This window comes from Ranitomeya imitator, chromosome 4 (genome assembly GCF_032444005.1).
Source record: "Ranitomeya imitator isolate aRanImi1 chromosome 4, aRanImi1.pri, whole genome shotgun sequence".
NCBI lineage: Eukaryota > Metazoa > Chordata > Amphibia > Anura > Dendrobatidae > Ranitomeya > Ranitomeya imitator.
In genome coordinates, this window is record NC_091285.1 from 428659606 (window position 1) to 428676610 (window position 17005).

The 17005-nt window shown below is 41.5% G+C and overlaps 1 protein-coding gene across 2 annotated transcripts in view; it reads right to left on the reverse strand.

Moving 5' to 3' along the window:
• The window catches only part of CHRNB4 (cholinergic receptor nicotinic beta 4 subunit), a 60018-nt gene that overhangs the window by 27352 nt on the left and 15661 nt on the right, over window positions 1–17005 (reverse strand). For both annotated transcript variants that reach the window (XM_069765522.1, XM_069765523.1), the window contains one exon: window positions 4810–4955. In XM_069765522.1, the coding sequence (XP_069621623.1) occupies window positions 4810–4955 (146 nt within the window). The remainder of the gene's footprint in view (window positions 1–4809; window positions 4956–17005) is intronic.

The following is a 17005-nucleotide window of genomic DNA, read 5'->3' on the forward strand; positions in this document are numbered from 1 at the left end:
GGTATACCGTGAAGATTGGTAGAGCAGCTTAGTATACATTTTTTGCAAAAAACGTATCAACCAAATACCCTGTTTTTTACATCTTTTACTAGCACTTGCGGATTACTGCAACATTTTTTCAAACTGAGTGTTTTTGGTTTTACTATTCTCTTTTGTGTCTTCAGGTTTCTTGGTGGTGTGTGAACATGATCATACAGACTTGTTCACTGTGCAAGTAGCCCATGTGTTCCTGTTTCCATAATTGTTTTCTTGTGTCTACAAGACTGGGGAGTTCCACCACTCCTCTTGGGCTATCTGCACAAAAGCTGTTCTACCCTGTATGCACACATGGATTTTTCCTCTCTGAACCCTGTTCACACAGGTTATATACAGATGATCAGGTTTTTAAATACATCAGATAGGGATTGCATACATTAGTTAGGACTGCTCTGATAAGGGTATACCGTGAAGATTGGTAGAGCAGCTTAGTATACATTTTTTGCAAAAAACGTATCAACCAAATACCCTGTTTTTTACATCTTTTACTAGCACTTGCGGATTACTGCAACATTTTTTCAAACTGAGTGTTTTTGGTTTTACTATTCTCTTTTGTGTCTTCAGGTTTCTTGGTGGTGTGTGAACATGATCATACAGACTTGTTCACTGTACAAGTAGCCCATGTGTTCCTGGTTCCATAATTGTTTTCTTGTGTCTACAAGACTGGGGAGTTCCACCACTCCTCTTGGGCTATCTGCACAAAAGCTGTTCTACCCTGTATGCACACATGGATTTTTCCTCTCTGAACCCTGTTCACACAGGTTATATACAGATGATCAGGTTTTTAAATACATCAGATAGGGATTGCATACATTAGTTAGGACTGCTCTGATAAGGGTATACCGTGAAGATTGGTAGAGCAGCTTAGTATACATTTTTTGCAAAAAACGTATCAACCAAATACCCTGTTTTTTACATCTTTTACTAGCACTTGCGTATTACTGCAACATTTTTTCAAACTGAGTGTTTTTGGTTTTACTATTCTCTTTTGTGTCTTCAGGTTTCTTGGTGGTGTGTGAACATGATCATACAGACTTGTTCACTGTGCAAGTAGCCCATGTGTTCCTGTTTCCATAATTGTTTTCTTGTGTCTACAAGACTGGGGAGTTCCACCACTCCTCTTGGGCTATCTGCACAAAAGCTGTTCTACCCTGTATGCACACATGGATTTTTCCTCTCTGAACCCTGTTCACACAGGTTATATACAGATGATCAGGTTTTTAAATACATCAGATAGGGATTGCATACATTAGTTAGGACTGCTCTGATAAGGGTATACCGTGAAGATTGGTAGAGCAGCTTAGTATACATTTTTTGCTAAAAACGTATCAACCAAATACCCTGTTTTTTACATCTTTTACTAGCACTTGCGGATTACTGCAACATTTTTTCAAACTGAGTGTTTTTGGTTTTACTATTCTCTTTTGTGTCTTCAGGTTTCTTGGTGGTGTGTGAACATGATCATACAGACTTGTTCACTGTGCAAGTAGCCCATGTGTTCCTGTTTCCATAATTGTTTTCTTGTGTCTACAAGACTGGGGAGTTCCACCACTCCTCTTGGGCTATCTGCACAAAAGCTGTTCTACCCTGTATGCACACATGGATTTTTCCTCTCTGAACCCTGTTCACACAGGTTATATACAGATGATCAGGTTTTTAAATACATCAGATAGGGATTGCATACATTAGTTAGGACTGCTCTGATAAGGGTATACCGTGAAGATTGGTAGAGCAGCTTAGTATACATTTTTTGCAAAAAACGTATCAACCAAATACCCTGTTTTTTACATCTTTTACTAGCACTTGCGGATTACTGCAACATTTTTTCAAACTGAGTGTTTTTGGTTTTACTATTCTCTTTTGTGTCTTCAGGTTTCTTGGTGGTGTGTGAACATGATCATACAGACTTGTTCACTGTGCAAGTAGCCCATGTGTTCCTGTTTCCATAATTGTTTTCTTGTGTCTACAAGACTGGGGAGTTCCACCACTCCTCTTGGGCTATCTGCACAAAAGCTGTTCTACCCTGTATGCACACATGGATTTTTCCTCTCTGAACCCTGTTCACACAGGTTATATACAGATGATCAGGTTTTTAAATACATCAGATAGGGATTGCATACATTAGTTAGGACTGCTCTGATAAGGGTATACCGTGAAGATTGGTAGAGCAGCTTAGTATACATTTTTTGCTAAAAACGTATCAACCAAATACCCTGTTTTTTACATCTTTTACTAGCACTTGCGGATTACTGTAACATTTTTTCAAACTGAGTGTTTTTGGTTTTACTATTCTCTTTTGTGTCTTCAGGTTTCTTGGTGGTGTGTGAACATGATCATACAGACTTGTTCACTGTGCAAGTAGCCCATGTGTTCCTGTTTCCATAATTGTTTTCTTGTGTCTACAAGACTGGGGAGTTCCACCACTCCTCTTGGGCTATCTGCACAAAAGCTGTTCTACCCTGTATGCACACATGGATTTTTCCTCTCTGAACCCTGTTCACACAGGTTATATACAGATGATCAGGTTTTTAAATACATCAGATAGGGATTGCATACATTAGTTAGGACTGCTCTGATAAGGGTATACCGTGAAGATTGGTAGAGCAGCTTAGTATACATTTTTTGCTAAAAACGTATCAACCAAATACCCTGTTTTTTACATCTTTTACTAGCACTTGCGGATTACTGTAACATTTTTTCAAACTGAGTGTTTTTGGTTTTACTATTCTCTTTTGTGTCTTCAGGTTTCTTGGTGGTGTGTGAACATGATCATACAGACTTGTTCACTGTGCAAGTAGCCCATGTGTTCCTGTTTCCATAATTGTTTTCTTGTGTCTACAAGACTGGGGAGTTCCACCACTCCTCTTGGGCTATCTGCACAAAAGCTGTTCTACCCTGTATGCACACATGGATTTTTCCTCTCTGAACCCTGTTCACACAGGTTATATACAGATGATCAGGTTTTTAAATACATCAGATAGGGATTGCATACATTAGTTAGGACTGCTCTGATAAGGGTATACCGTGAAGATTGGTAGAGCAGCTTAGTATACATTTTTTGCAAAAAACGTATCAACCAAATACCCTGTTTTTTACATCTTTTACTAGCACTTGCGGATTACTGCAACATTTTTTCAAACTGAGTGTTTTTGGTTTTACTATTCTCTTTTGTGTCTTCAGGTTTCTTGGTGGTGTGTGAACATGATCATACAGACTTGTTCACTGTGCAAGTAGCCCATGTGTTCCTGTTACTAACCATGGATCAGAATAGGACATGCTCTGAAACTCACATTTCTCAGGCTCGAATTTGTGTATTTCACGGATGCGTTACTAGATCCATTTCTCACCCCTATGAGTCCATGTGCTGCCTAATGAAATAGTTGGATGGCACAAGGATATTTCACATGGATATGTGAATGCAGACTTAATGCAAGAGTATGAGAGCCTTGTTCTGACAGAAAAGCTGTGCAAGCTGACTGGTCACAACTGTGGTCACATGATGTAGGAGAGGACCGGATCAGCGCTGAAAATGACACACAATGAACATACCTTACTGACAGGTAACGGATGGTAAACTAATAAATAACAATGGAGTGGTAGGTTAAATTAAAAAGGTTGTCCGCTACTTTATCATTGATGACTTACCCTTAGGATACGTAATCAATGTCTGATTGGTCAATGTCCGACACCCGACATCCCTGCCAATTAGCTGTTTTCGGTGTCGTCAACATTGAATCATAAAGTACTGGACAACCTCTTTAAGTCAAAACATTATGTATATGTACAGCAAAAAGAGGGGATGAAAGGAACATTACAAAACGATAAGAACACCTGTATAAAAATATAACAATTTTATTTGGACAGACAAATATACACAAATTTTTTTTAAAACCAATTAAAATAAAAACTAGCCTGGAGCACCGACAAATGAAGGCTATACTAATGCCCATAATAACAAATATACATGAATTCAAACAAAAACATTGGAAATGTCTATGGATAAAACAATACATAGCAGATAATGTATATTAAACAACTATATTCACAAAATGATCAAATTCAAAAGAATTTCAAATAAGCAAACTACCGTATATATCAATAAAATAATCTAAAGGTATAAATAAGGCACCAAGTAAAAACATAAAAACCAATGATGTTTAAAAAAAGGAAATAAAGAATGACCAATAAATTACAGTGTACAGAAAAAGAACAATATGCAAATATCATATAGTTCAATGAGTTGCAAATTGTATGGTATATGTAATCATGGAAAGGAAAATATATCTATATATAAATGCAAGACATGAATATAAATAGCTCTATACAGCTAACCCATATACCAAGTCAAATAGAGAAGGTCATAATAAAGGATCCATGAACCAAAATACTAAGGATGTCAGTGGAGGCAGCTTCATCAGGGATTTTTTTTAGATGTCAAAAATATCTAGAGCTTCTCCACTTTTTCCCCTACTCCCACTAAAAATGAGAATTGCAAGCCTTGATACAGTAAGTTCTCCCCATACTGATAAATGAAATGGTTTCCTATGAAATTCCCCCATGTGTCAGTATGTGTTTGATTCAAGGAGATTGGGATCAGGGATTTCTGTCAAAAGAAGAGGACAATGCTTGTACAGTGCTGTAGTATAGGTTAGTGATATATAACCACACTGAAATAATAATTCAGAAGTAATGGAAAATAGAAGGAAGTACATAAATACATTTTAAAAAAGAAGGTATTTGTGATGTATTCATAAACATGTAATAAATTCTTACCACACTGATGAGTTGAGCCAGTGACAACTGGAGCTGGATAGAGACCAGCTGTGTATTATTGTGAACTGGACGGATGAGTTTATTATATCTGTCTTTCTTTAATAAAGTGTCCATTAATCTCTCTTCTGAGTCAGCTGCTTTGCTATCTAGATAAGGGAAAGACAGAACACAGGAATATATACTGTAATATTAAATCATTTATGCAACAGCAGATAATGTAATGTTAAAATTCATTATTGCCCTTAAAATGTTACATTTTGTATAACGCGTATGGTTAGGACAGTCGTTATCATTAACACATGTGCTTTAATGAATGCAATATTGCCACATCGTATGTGAATACGCTCCTACTACCTCTGACTCTGTCACTAGGAAACACATCACCACGGCCGGCGTCAGCACCTGGCACACCCGGGCAAGTGCCGGGGCCCTGAGTAGGCAGGGGCCCACTCGCCGTCGGGGACACTGGCGCGCTATAGTGCCGGCCCCCACGAGTGGACCCCCACCTGCTCCGGGCCCCGGCACTTGCGATACTTACCTCTCCCGGTTCCAGCGCTGCAGCGTCTTCCATCCTCTGACTGTGACGTTCAGGTCAGAGGGTGCGATGACGTCCCCAGTGCGCGCCCTCTGCCTGAGCAGTTGCAGCACAGAGAGCAGGAAGACGCTGAAGAGTCCAGAGCAGAGCAGCGTCAAGCAACGAGAGGTGAGTATTTCATTTTATTTTTAATATTTGGAGCAATATATGGGGACCATCAGAAGGGGCCCATATATGGAGCATTATATGGGGCTAATTCTATATGGAGTATCTTATGGGGCCAATAATATAGGGAGCATCTTGTGAAGCCAATTCTATAGGGAGCATTATATGGGGCCAAATTAATATGGAGCATCTTATGGGGCCAATTCAATATGGAGCATTATATGAGGCCAATAATATATGAAGCATCTTATGGGACTAATTATATATGGAGCATTTTATATGGCCAATTATATATGGAGCATTATATGGGGCCCATTATACATGGAGCATCTTATGGGGCCAATTATTTTTGGAGCCTTATATGGGACCCATTCTGTAAGCAGTATTATATTGACCCATTCTGTATGGAGCATCATATGGGGCCCATTCTGTATGGAGCAATATATGGGACTCAGTATACTGTGTGAGGCCGATCATATACTGTATGGAGCATTATGTGAGGCCCATTATATATGGAGCAATAGATGGGGCCCATCATATACTGTATGGAGAATTATATGTGGCTCACTATACTGTATGGAGCATTATATGGGGTCAATTCCGTATGGAGCAATATATGCGGCTCATTCTGTATGGAGCACTCTGTGGTGCCCATTATACTGTATGGAGCATAATATTGGGCTCATTATTCTGTTTGGAGCAATATATGGGGCTCATTATTTTGTATAGAGGACTATGTGATGCCAATTATACTGTATGGAGCACTATATGGGGCCATTATACTGTATGGGGCAATATATGGGGCTCATTATTCTGTTTGGAGCAATATATGGGGCTCATTAGTCTGTATAGAGGACTGTACTGTTCGGTTTCTGAGCTAATGTAGAATGTACAATAGATATCACTCATGTAATGTAAGAAGTAGGTGAAATCTTTGGCATTGTACTATACCTTTATTTCTCTGCTGTATCAGTGCATTATGAATTGTGGTATGTGTTAAAGGGGCCCACTGGGACTCTTTCACCCAGGGCCCATGAAAACCTGGAGCCGGCCCTGCACATCACTTATATTACAAACGGTGCTGGGAGATGCAAATGCAGTCCAAGTAAGTAGTAGTATTGCTGCAACTTGTGGTAACAACCAGTCAGGGAGCTTGTGGGTTGCTACAAAGTATTCGTCAGAAATAATCAGTTCTCTGCTGTGAGCCTTGCTAGAAGCTGCCAGTTATAAGTGTATACTTACCCTGGTCAGCTGCTCTGTGAGGCCTTGCTTCTTGATTCTTCTGTTGTTACTAATTTCTGACCTTAAACTGTTTTGACTTCAAGTCTGATTTATGATTCTGCTCTGTCCTCCTGATTTTGATATCATATCATGTCACTGACTTCAGTTTCTCTCCTGACTCAGCCCAAGTTTGCTTTGACCCAGCACATCGACAATTGTCTTCCAGCTGACTCTATTGGCAAGTAGGCACTCCATGGACATACCTCAGTGGGCCTTTATAAGTCTAGATCACTGTATGGTAGTTAAAGCAAAGCCTAGTCATGGAAACAATATTAAGAGGAGTCAGGCTTTCATATGCAGTGCACTATTAAAAATAAATGTATTAGCATGAAAAAGCATAGACCAGACACATTGTTTATCTAAGTAAAGTTAGTCACATTTAAGGGAACCTGACAAGGAGATTAATGCTGCCTGAACCACAGACAGCATGAATCACACACTGGCTGCACCATTGAAAAGCAGGCCAGGTTTAATGGGAGCAGTGGAACCATTGTGCCATAGTCTGAGGAGAGCTTGGAGGGGTGTGATTAGGTGAGCATCTGACTTTTCACTAGAGCTTGTGATGGTGAGGTTAGGTTTGACTCCCGGTGAACACCAGGTTCTACTACAGTACAGACCACGGATGCATGACAGCTGACCCACAAGAGACTGGTAGCTTGAACGGCCAGAAAGGAGAGGACAGCTAATTCAGGCAGACCCTGGCAGAAAAAGACTAGTAAGGTCGATGCACAAGTTGACACGGCAAGTGCAGATGGGTCTGGCTGATGTACAGACTGGTAAAGCAGGTGCGGGTTGGTCCAGCTGATATCCAGATTGGCACTGCTGGTGCAGGCGGGTCTGGCTGAAATAGATACTGACACAGCAGATACAGGCGGGTCCGCAAGATATAGAGACTGGCACGGCCGGAGCAGGCGGGGTCGGCATATATACAGACTGGTACTGCAAGTGCTGGCAGATTCGGCTGATATACTGACTGGCATGGCAGGTGCAGGCAGGTTTGGTGGCTGATATACAGACTGGCACGGCAAGTGCTGATATACATACTGGAACACTGTATATCACTGGCCGGAGACACTTTAGGATGGCACTCATGGCCCCTTTAAGAGGAGGGAGCGCGCACCCTAAGCACAGTGCCTGGGGATCTACATCCAGTCTACGTACCCCAGGAAGATGCTGACATTGAAGGAAGAGGAAGTACAGGATGGAGGTCGCTGTGGTTAGTGAGCCGGCATCCCTGCCGTGGAAGAGGGGCAGCGTGCAGGGATGCCGACGCTGCACGAGGAACTATACGTATCAGATCACTAGTCCGAGTCATGAAGTTGGAGGCTTCTTCCAGCCCTGCTCTACTAAAAGTAAAGGTTCCTCCATGTACACACACATTAGGAGAAACATATCAGGTGAGCAGGGCAGGGAGAAGCCTAGATGGCTTGCTCATTGTCCCAGTCATGACATCACTTGCCTGTTTTCTACTAGAACTCTGGGGAGAACAGCACTTACTGATGTAAAGTAACTTTCCTATAGGAGATGAATGTATTGAAAGATTATGTATCTGATTTATGTAATATAGTCCACTGTCTTCCAGAGGGAAGATAAGACGTATTTTGCTATTCCTTTCTGTATGGTCTTGATTTATTCTAAAAATCTGCCATAAACATTTAATATTGTATTTATTGATTTTTCATGTTCTTTTGTTTTACTTCTTGTTACATATTTATAAAGACTGGCTGTACACCTGAAATATATGACATCGTCCGTAGTGTTGTTATTTTAATGGTAGAAACTTCCACGTACTTTTTTTTCCAGTTGTAAATGATTAATCAGATGCAGTAACATGTAGCCAATGTAATATTATAGATGTGTTCAAGAAATGAAGAAAAGATAAACCAGTAGGCAGCCTGCACTCCCAAACACTGGATGCAATGGTTTTTCTGTTCTTCATTTCTTGCAGCCAAAAAAACACTGTGATTAACGGCTGGGAAGATGGGAAAGATGGTAGTGTAAGCAAGTATTCTGTCATTGTACATCTAAAATAATATATTGGATATATGAATATACCAGCTATTGTTGGATTAATCTATGAATTCCTAATAAAGGCAATTTTACAAGCACCATCATTGCCATGGTTTACTCTAAAAGTATGAAAGCTTGTGGATACAACCAACGTATGTTTGTTGTTCAACCTGGTAAGATAAGACTTGTGAGGTATCAAGCAGCCCTGATCAAGGTGAGAATAAAGATTTTTCAATCCAGAACAGCAAATTAAAAATAAAAATTATGGATTCTCAAGACTGGACTTGAGCCACATCAAATATTTTTCTATGCCTAAGCTACTGTTTTAATAAATCAAACAAAAAGTAGCACACTGTAGCGCTATAGCAAACATGAAATTGGAAATATGAAAATTGAATTGCACTACTGCACTAGAAATATGAAAAATTGAGAATGCTTAGCGCATAAATTAGCCAATTCATATATACCTGGCAGCCATGTTACGGCGATTCTCATTGCCATGACCTAATGCCAATCCTCTCTTAGACTGAAGTCTACATTTTGCAATTCAATTTTCATATTTCAGGTTTGCTATAGCGCAACAGTGTGCTGCTTTTTGTTTGATTGTATATGAGTTGGCGCCTCTAGGTAAGCACCTGTTCAGACCTATGTATGTTTGGCACAATTCACTGGCATACATACATTATCTCTATGTATGTTTGGGTGTGACGGTCAGTCTTGTTATTTATATGCATTAGCTTTCTGACTGAGCAGTCCGCCTCTTAGCCTCCAGTGTTTTTAATTGCAGCAGGATCCTACCCCTTCATAGAGATATAGACTTCAGTCCAAGAGCTGATTCACATTGTGTTGCCATAGACTGAAGTCTACATTTCTAAGAGAGGATTGGCATTAGGTCCTGGCAACGAGAATCGCCTTAACGTGGCTGCCAGGTATACATGAATTGACCAACTGTTGCAATCATGTAACTACCAAATAGGGTTCAATACCTGTATGATGATATAAAAAATATACATCTATAAAAATAACCTTTGCATAGGATGTATTGTACTTTGATAATTGTTAGCCCGTTGAGGTGACAACAAAAATGATAAAAAAGCTAATTCTTAAAGTATCTTTCTATATAATAATAATTTTTATTTATATATCGCAACATATTCCGCAGTACTTTACAATTAAGCAGGGACATGTACAGACATTAAATTCAATAAAAGTTAAGACAATTTAAACAGTGACATTAGAGAGTGAGGTCCCTGCTCGCAAGCTTACAATCTACAAGGAAATGGGGGGGGGGGGACAATAGGTGAAAAGTGCTTGTTATTTCAGGTCTGGCAATTATAATAAATAGGGATTTTCATATAAAGCTGCATGATCCGGTCATCAGCCCGTATGTTTAAATGCAATAGTCAAGTATCAAGTGCAGTTATCATGTGCATGGTGGGTGTGGAGACAGATGAAAAGTAGAGTGCAGATTCAGAATAATATTTGGAAGGAGGGAACGGGGCAAAGTTAGTTTACGCAGTAGTTGATGTGGTAGGCTTGCTTGAAGAGATGGGTTTTCAAAGCGCGCTTGAATAGGTTGGGACTAGGTATCAGTCTGATTGTCTGGGGAAGTGCATTCCAGAGAGCTGGTGCAGCACGAGAGAAGTCTTGGAGACGGAGGTGCGAGGTTCGGATTACAGGGGATGTTAGTCTTGGGTCATTTGTAGAATGGAGGGCACGTGTAGGGCGATAGATAGAGATGAGAGAGGAGATATAAGGCGGTGCAGAACTGTGGAGTTCTTTGTGGGCGAGAGAGATGAGTTTATACTGGACCCTGTAGCAAATGGGTAGCCAGAGTAATGACTGGCACAAGATAGAGGCAACTGTGAAGTGGCTGGACAGAAATATGACCCTGGCTGTTGCATTCAAGATGGATTGGAGAGGAGAAAGTTTGGTAAGAGGGAGACCGATCAGAAGAGAGTTGCAGTAGTCCAGACGAGAATGAATATGGCGCTAGGAAAATATAGTGGTGTTTATAGGCTCCAGTATACTTTGTTCATGCCCATTTGTTCTATTCTATCAGTGGGCTTTCTGCCTCCAATCAATTGCTGTGACGCCAAAAGATCTGTCATCCCTTTGAATAGCATGTAGCATGACTTTGCGCTTTGCTGGGAATAAGTCAGACAATTGCAATGTACTTAGGATCTGCTTTATGGAGCGCTGTTTTGATGGCGCATGCGCAGCCGTGCGGCTGTGATCATTATGTTGACAACATGTATCCCCTCATTGAAGGAGTCTCACAATGTAGTACTCTGTACTGCGCACGCGCAGAAGTGCGGCTATGCTCATTAAGTTGACAACATGTATCCCCTCATTGAAGGAGTCTCACAATGTAGTACTCTATACTGCGCACGCGCACAACGGCGGACGGTGGTGGAGGTACTTCTGGTGCCTCGGCACTAATGGCGTAGCAGCGTGTGGCTCCGGTGAGTTCTGCTTGCCAGCTGTGACGAATCCTGTAATTTGTGACTGTACAAATACTGATACAATGATGAGTTAAGCATACCACTTGCCCCTGGTGAAGTCACTGTGGTGACGAAACGCGTCGGGTTGTACAAGGAGCCGGTCCTTGCTCCTGCACCTCCAAAAACACTTACGAGTGTACTCTGTGAGCATGTCCATTATGGTTCCCTATTAAGCATTTAGGGGAATGTTTTATTTGCCTGCTAAATCTGTGTATCAATGCTGGATATATTTGTTGATGGGTACTTATCATACTTGGTTTACTAGACGTACCTAGTGTTCTATTAGGTTTCCTTTTCATCTATCTATAGTCACATTTATATATTTATATTGGGTGCCAATCATATGTTTCAACAACAATATCCGTTAGGGTGCAATTGCCCACAGACACAAAGGGATTCCAGCATGATGAAGTATAAAAATTAATTTTTATTTATATTAAATTAAAAACCTTTTAAAAAAAGATTCTATGTATTCATGAATAGCCTGATTATAATTGAGTATAATAGTCTGGCACACGGTTTGTGGTAGATATAATTAATTATCACTATATTTGGGGATACACTGTTATTTATATTATATATAGGTTATATATATATATATATATATATATATATATATATACATACAGTATATATATATATATATATATATATATAGATAAAGAAGAACACAGCAGCACATGTACATGAATCTAGGCCATGTGAAAACACAGACAAATATTCAATATGAATTATACTTTTCAAAAATATTTTTCATTAAAAAAATTCAAAAAAATGTTTTCATAAAACTTACAGTTATAGATAAAATGAAGATTCTTAGCGCATAAATTGGCCAATTCATGTGTGCCCATCAACCACGGCAAGGTGATCTCCCTCTGATGGGTCCTACACTACCGTACATGCCACTTTTGGGCCACCAGCCTACAACTCTGGACAAACCATGTCACTTCGGGCTAAACCTACAATTTATGGGCAGGTAGAGTAGATTACCACTACCTGCAAGGTCAATGGGAGGAGTGCAAGATCAGTTAGGATGCAGCCGCATCCATACATCAAATAGAGAAAAAAACCAACCAGCACTCCTAATGTGAACACATGCAAGCTGCAAGCTGCATCATATAGATAAACAAGAACACAGCAGCACATGTACATGAATCTAGGCCATGTGAAAACACAGACAAATATTCAATATGAATTATACTTCACAAAAATATTTTTCATTAAAAATTTTTCAAAAAATGTTTTTCATAAAACTTACAGTTATAGATAAAATGAAGATTCTTAGCGCATAAATTGGCCAATTCATGTGTGCCCATCAACCACGGCAAGGTGATCTCCCTCTGATGGGTCCTACACTACCGTACATGCCACTTTTGGGCCACCAGCCTACAACTCTGGACAAACCATGTCACTTCGGGCTAAACCTACAATTTATGGGCAGGTAGAGTAGATTACCACCACCTGCAAGGTCAATGGGAGGAGTGCACGATCAGTTAGGATGCAGTATTTTGTTATAACTGTTTTAATAAAGTCATAATAAAAATGAATTCTCTGTGCTAGATTGAAAAACCTTTTTCATCATTTTACTCCAGTAGGTTGTGAGTTGGGAATTCCTCCCCCTTCCACGTACACCTGTCTATCTTTCACCTAGAGTGCCAACCATAATTTTATAAGCACATGCAGTTACAGTCAGTAATATTGCATCCATATTATCTTGGACTTGTGTATCCAACCTGTACGCTACAATCCTTTGGCTATTGGTTTGACAGCATACACAGCTGCATTGTGCATTTTGCTATGTAGCATGTGGCAACTGTTGCTTCTATAGTAGCCCTACTAATATAAGTGAATACTACAACATGGCACACAATCTTGTTTCACTTAAACCTTTCTGAAAATTTACAGAGGCAGATTATTTATATTTTTTATTCAAACATCATATAACTAAATACAGGGTGATAAACCAGCTACTTTACCCCAAAAATTGCTGTAACTTCTAAAAGAGACTATCCGTTGTACTGACATTTGGACTGCACATACCTTGGTTCATGAGAAACTGATGTATTAAAGCAGGTGTTGAAAATGTCCACCATTCGCATCTAAGCACATCTGCACGCGCCATTCCATATTGTTGAATGTATTCTGCAGGATGTCTGGAGTCAGAGCCTGAATTTCTCGCTGTACATTCTCTTGGAGTAATGTTCGTGCCGTGTTACTGTACACCCGACAGTTCAAATGGCAAAAAAATCTGACAATAACAGATTATTTTCTCTTGATCAGGCCCTTTAATTTCCTGAACGACAGTGGCTCTGTACGGGAGAACACAACCTTTCTTGGCCGCTTGTTAACAAATTTACATGGAGATGCAAGAAGTTACTGTTTCACGTCTTGAATTGTTTCCTCAGAAACTTTCGGACGTCCTCCATCATGCCAATCCAGTAATGTTCCTTTACATTCCAGCTTATTCACCAATAACAGAATACACTGTTTGGACGGTGGATTCCGACCTCCAAACTTCTTTAGAAATTCACTTTGGCACCTTTTAAAGGACTCAGATTTACAATAAGATTTTACAATGAAAATACGCTTCTCCAAACTGTATCTGCACATTGCTAACAAATGAAGAACGAATTTGGCAGGAGTGTTATCCAAGCACCACATATAAACTACCGACGCGCAGAAAGGTGTGCGCCAAGTCTATCTCGTAGTGGTGAAGACCGGCGGAGCAACAAGTAGGCAAGACCACTTGTCCCATGGATGTTTTTCGTCGCTGAGGTTCATTGCACTCTCACTTCTCATGAACCAAAGTATTCCCTGAAGGAAGCGAGTAACGCAAAATGTGCGTTGGAGAGGTGGTGCGACGTTCTCCATGAATTTTCCGTGCATAATAATAATCTTGATCATGTTCATTATAACGCTTCAGTGTTTGCATTTACTGACCATGCAGAGGGAAATGTTTGCAATAGGTGTTGTGATTGCTCTTTACTTCCAAGAATGGGTATTAATGTTGTTTATGTTGGCTACAACACTTAAGTGTTTGCATTTACTCACCATGTAGAGGGATTGTAATTACCATTCACTTCTAACAATTATATTATCTTATATACCTCTATGGAAGAGTCCCTGATGCATGTTTGTATATTCTAGATACTTATTTTGTACTTATATTCACAATAATAGACTTCATAGAGGGATGTCATTAACAAATGACGGAGATACATTCAACAGCCTATTATCTTAACCAAAAAATGTAATTTTTTCCATTAAAATGATCTTTTGGCCCCATTTTTTTTTATTTTCACAAGGGTAACAGGAGAAATTGTACCCCAAAAATGGTTGTGCAATTTCTCCTGAGTATGGTGATACAAAATATGTGGGAGAAAACCACTGTTTAGGCGCATGTCAGGACTCAGAAGTGAAGAAGTGACATTTTGAAATGCAGACTTTGCTGGAATGGTCTGCAAACACATATGGCATTTGCAGAGCCTTTGATGTGCCTAATCCATTGAAACCCCCCACAAGTGCCCCTGTATTGGAATTAATCTAGTGTTTTCCTGGTATGTGAATTGTTTAATGTGGTGGCATACACGTAAATTGTGTAGAGTGTATCAGGTTGGCATACGTGAGTAGTGTAGTTTGTCAGGTTGACATACGTGAGTAGTATAGTGTACATCAGGTTATCATACGTGAGTTGTGAAAGTCAGAAATTAATGTTGCAGTCCATGGTTGTGTGGTACAATCTAAAGCATTCTTTCATACACAGACCAGGTTTATCGGGGCAGGTGTCGCATTGCCAAATGGTGTCCTTGCGTATTCTCATTTTGTAGCAGACTTGGCACCTTTTTTGCAACCTTCCTTTCTTTGTGGTTTGATGGACATCACTGATGAAATGTTGGCCTGGTATGATATGATCGCGTTCAATTCCGTAAGTACTGGGGCCCGCTCCTTCCTGACTGCCAAATATCAGAGCTTTAATCACTGGCTCCTGGAACTGAAGGTACAACGTACAGTTCTGGCCTGAACATCGTAATAGCACAAAAGGATTGTACTTTGCTATCTCTATGATGTGCACGGCCATCTTCTTGTACCACACCTTGGCCATACTCATGGCACTGTACTGCTGGAGGACTTGATCAGAGAGATCAACTCCCTCCATGTTCTTGTTGTATCCCAGTACACAGTATGATTGTGGGCGTGTATTGAGGTACCTCGTACAGCAATGGGGGTGTTGCCATCAGCGGCGTATCTAAGGGGGGCAGCCGGGGCATGTGCCCTGGGCGCAGCCGGCAGGGGGGCACAGACGGGCCTCCTAATGCGATGGTCCGCAGTGTCGCCCCCGGCGGCTGCATTTTGCAGCCCCCCGGACTGAGAGTCGGCTGTTCTATGTGCCGACTGACAAGCTGACAGCAGCACAGAGAAGCTGCAGCATGCCGGCTCTCATATGCGGACATACCGTATGCCCAGCCTGTGCGGCTGCATCGGGGCCTTGCAGGGTGACTGCGGCGGGTAGGGAGAAATCCCTGCAGCTCCACTGCCTACAAGAGAAAATGGCAGCGGAGCTGCAGCTATCTGTCTTCCAGCTTCCTGCCTGCACTTCATCTCACACAGGCAGCGCCGCTGGATGACATCATCATTCAGAGGCCGGCTGTGTCAGAGAAAGGAGATGGAGCGGCAGAGCGTGCGGAGAGGTGAGGGGCTGTGTGTGTGTGTGTAGAGGTAAGAGGTGCTGTGTGTGTGTTGTGTGTGTGCATATATGCGTAGCGCTGCGGGGGAATGTGCAGAGATGTAAATGGTGTTGTGTGTGTCTGTGTGCATGTGTAGAGGGAGAAGAGGGCAATGATGGGGCTGACAGGGAGAAGGCAATGATGGGGATGGTGGGGGAGGAGGAAATGATGGAAGTGGTGGAATGGGCAAGGATGGGGATGGTGGGGGAGGAGGAAATGATGGATGTGATGGAAAGGGCAATGATGGGGGTGGGGGGATTGATAGAGGTGGTGGAATGGGCAATGATGGGGGTGGGGGAGAAGGCAGTGATGGAGGTGGTGGAATGGGCAATGATGGTGGTGAAGGGAGAATGCAATGATGGTGGTGGGGGAAGAGGAAATGATGGAGGTGGTGGAAAGGGCAATAATGGGGGGTGGAGAAGGGGGGAGGAAATGATGGAGGAGGTAGAATGGACAAGGATGGTGGTGGTGGAAAGGACAATGATGATGGTGGAGGGGGAGGAAATGATGGAGGTGGGTGGTGGAATGGGCAAGGATAGTGGTGGTGGAAAGGGCAATGATGATGGTGGTGGAAAGGGCAATGATGGGGATGGTGGGGGAGAAGAAAATGATGGATGTGGTGGAAAGGGCAATAATGGGGATGGTGGGGGAGGAGGAAATGATGGAGGTGGGGGAGAAGGCAATGATGGTGGTAGTGGAAAAGACAATGATGGAAGCGGTGGGGAAGAAGGCAATGATGGGGTGGTGGAGGAGAAGGCTGTGATGGAGGTGGTGGAAAGGACAATGATGATGGTGAAGGGGGAGAAAATGATGGAGGTGGGTGGTGGAATGGGCAAGGATAGTGGTGGTGGAAAGGGCAATGATGACGGTGGTGGAAAGGGCAATGATGGGGTTGGTGGGGAGAAGAAAATGATGGATGTGGTGGAAAGGGCAATAATGGGGATGGTGGGGGAGGAGGAAATGATGGAGGTGGGGGA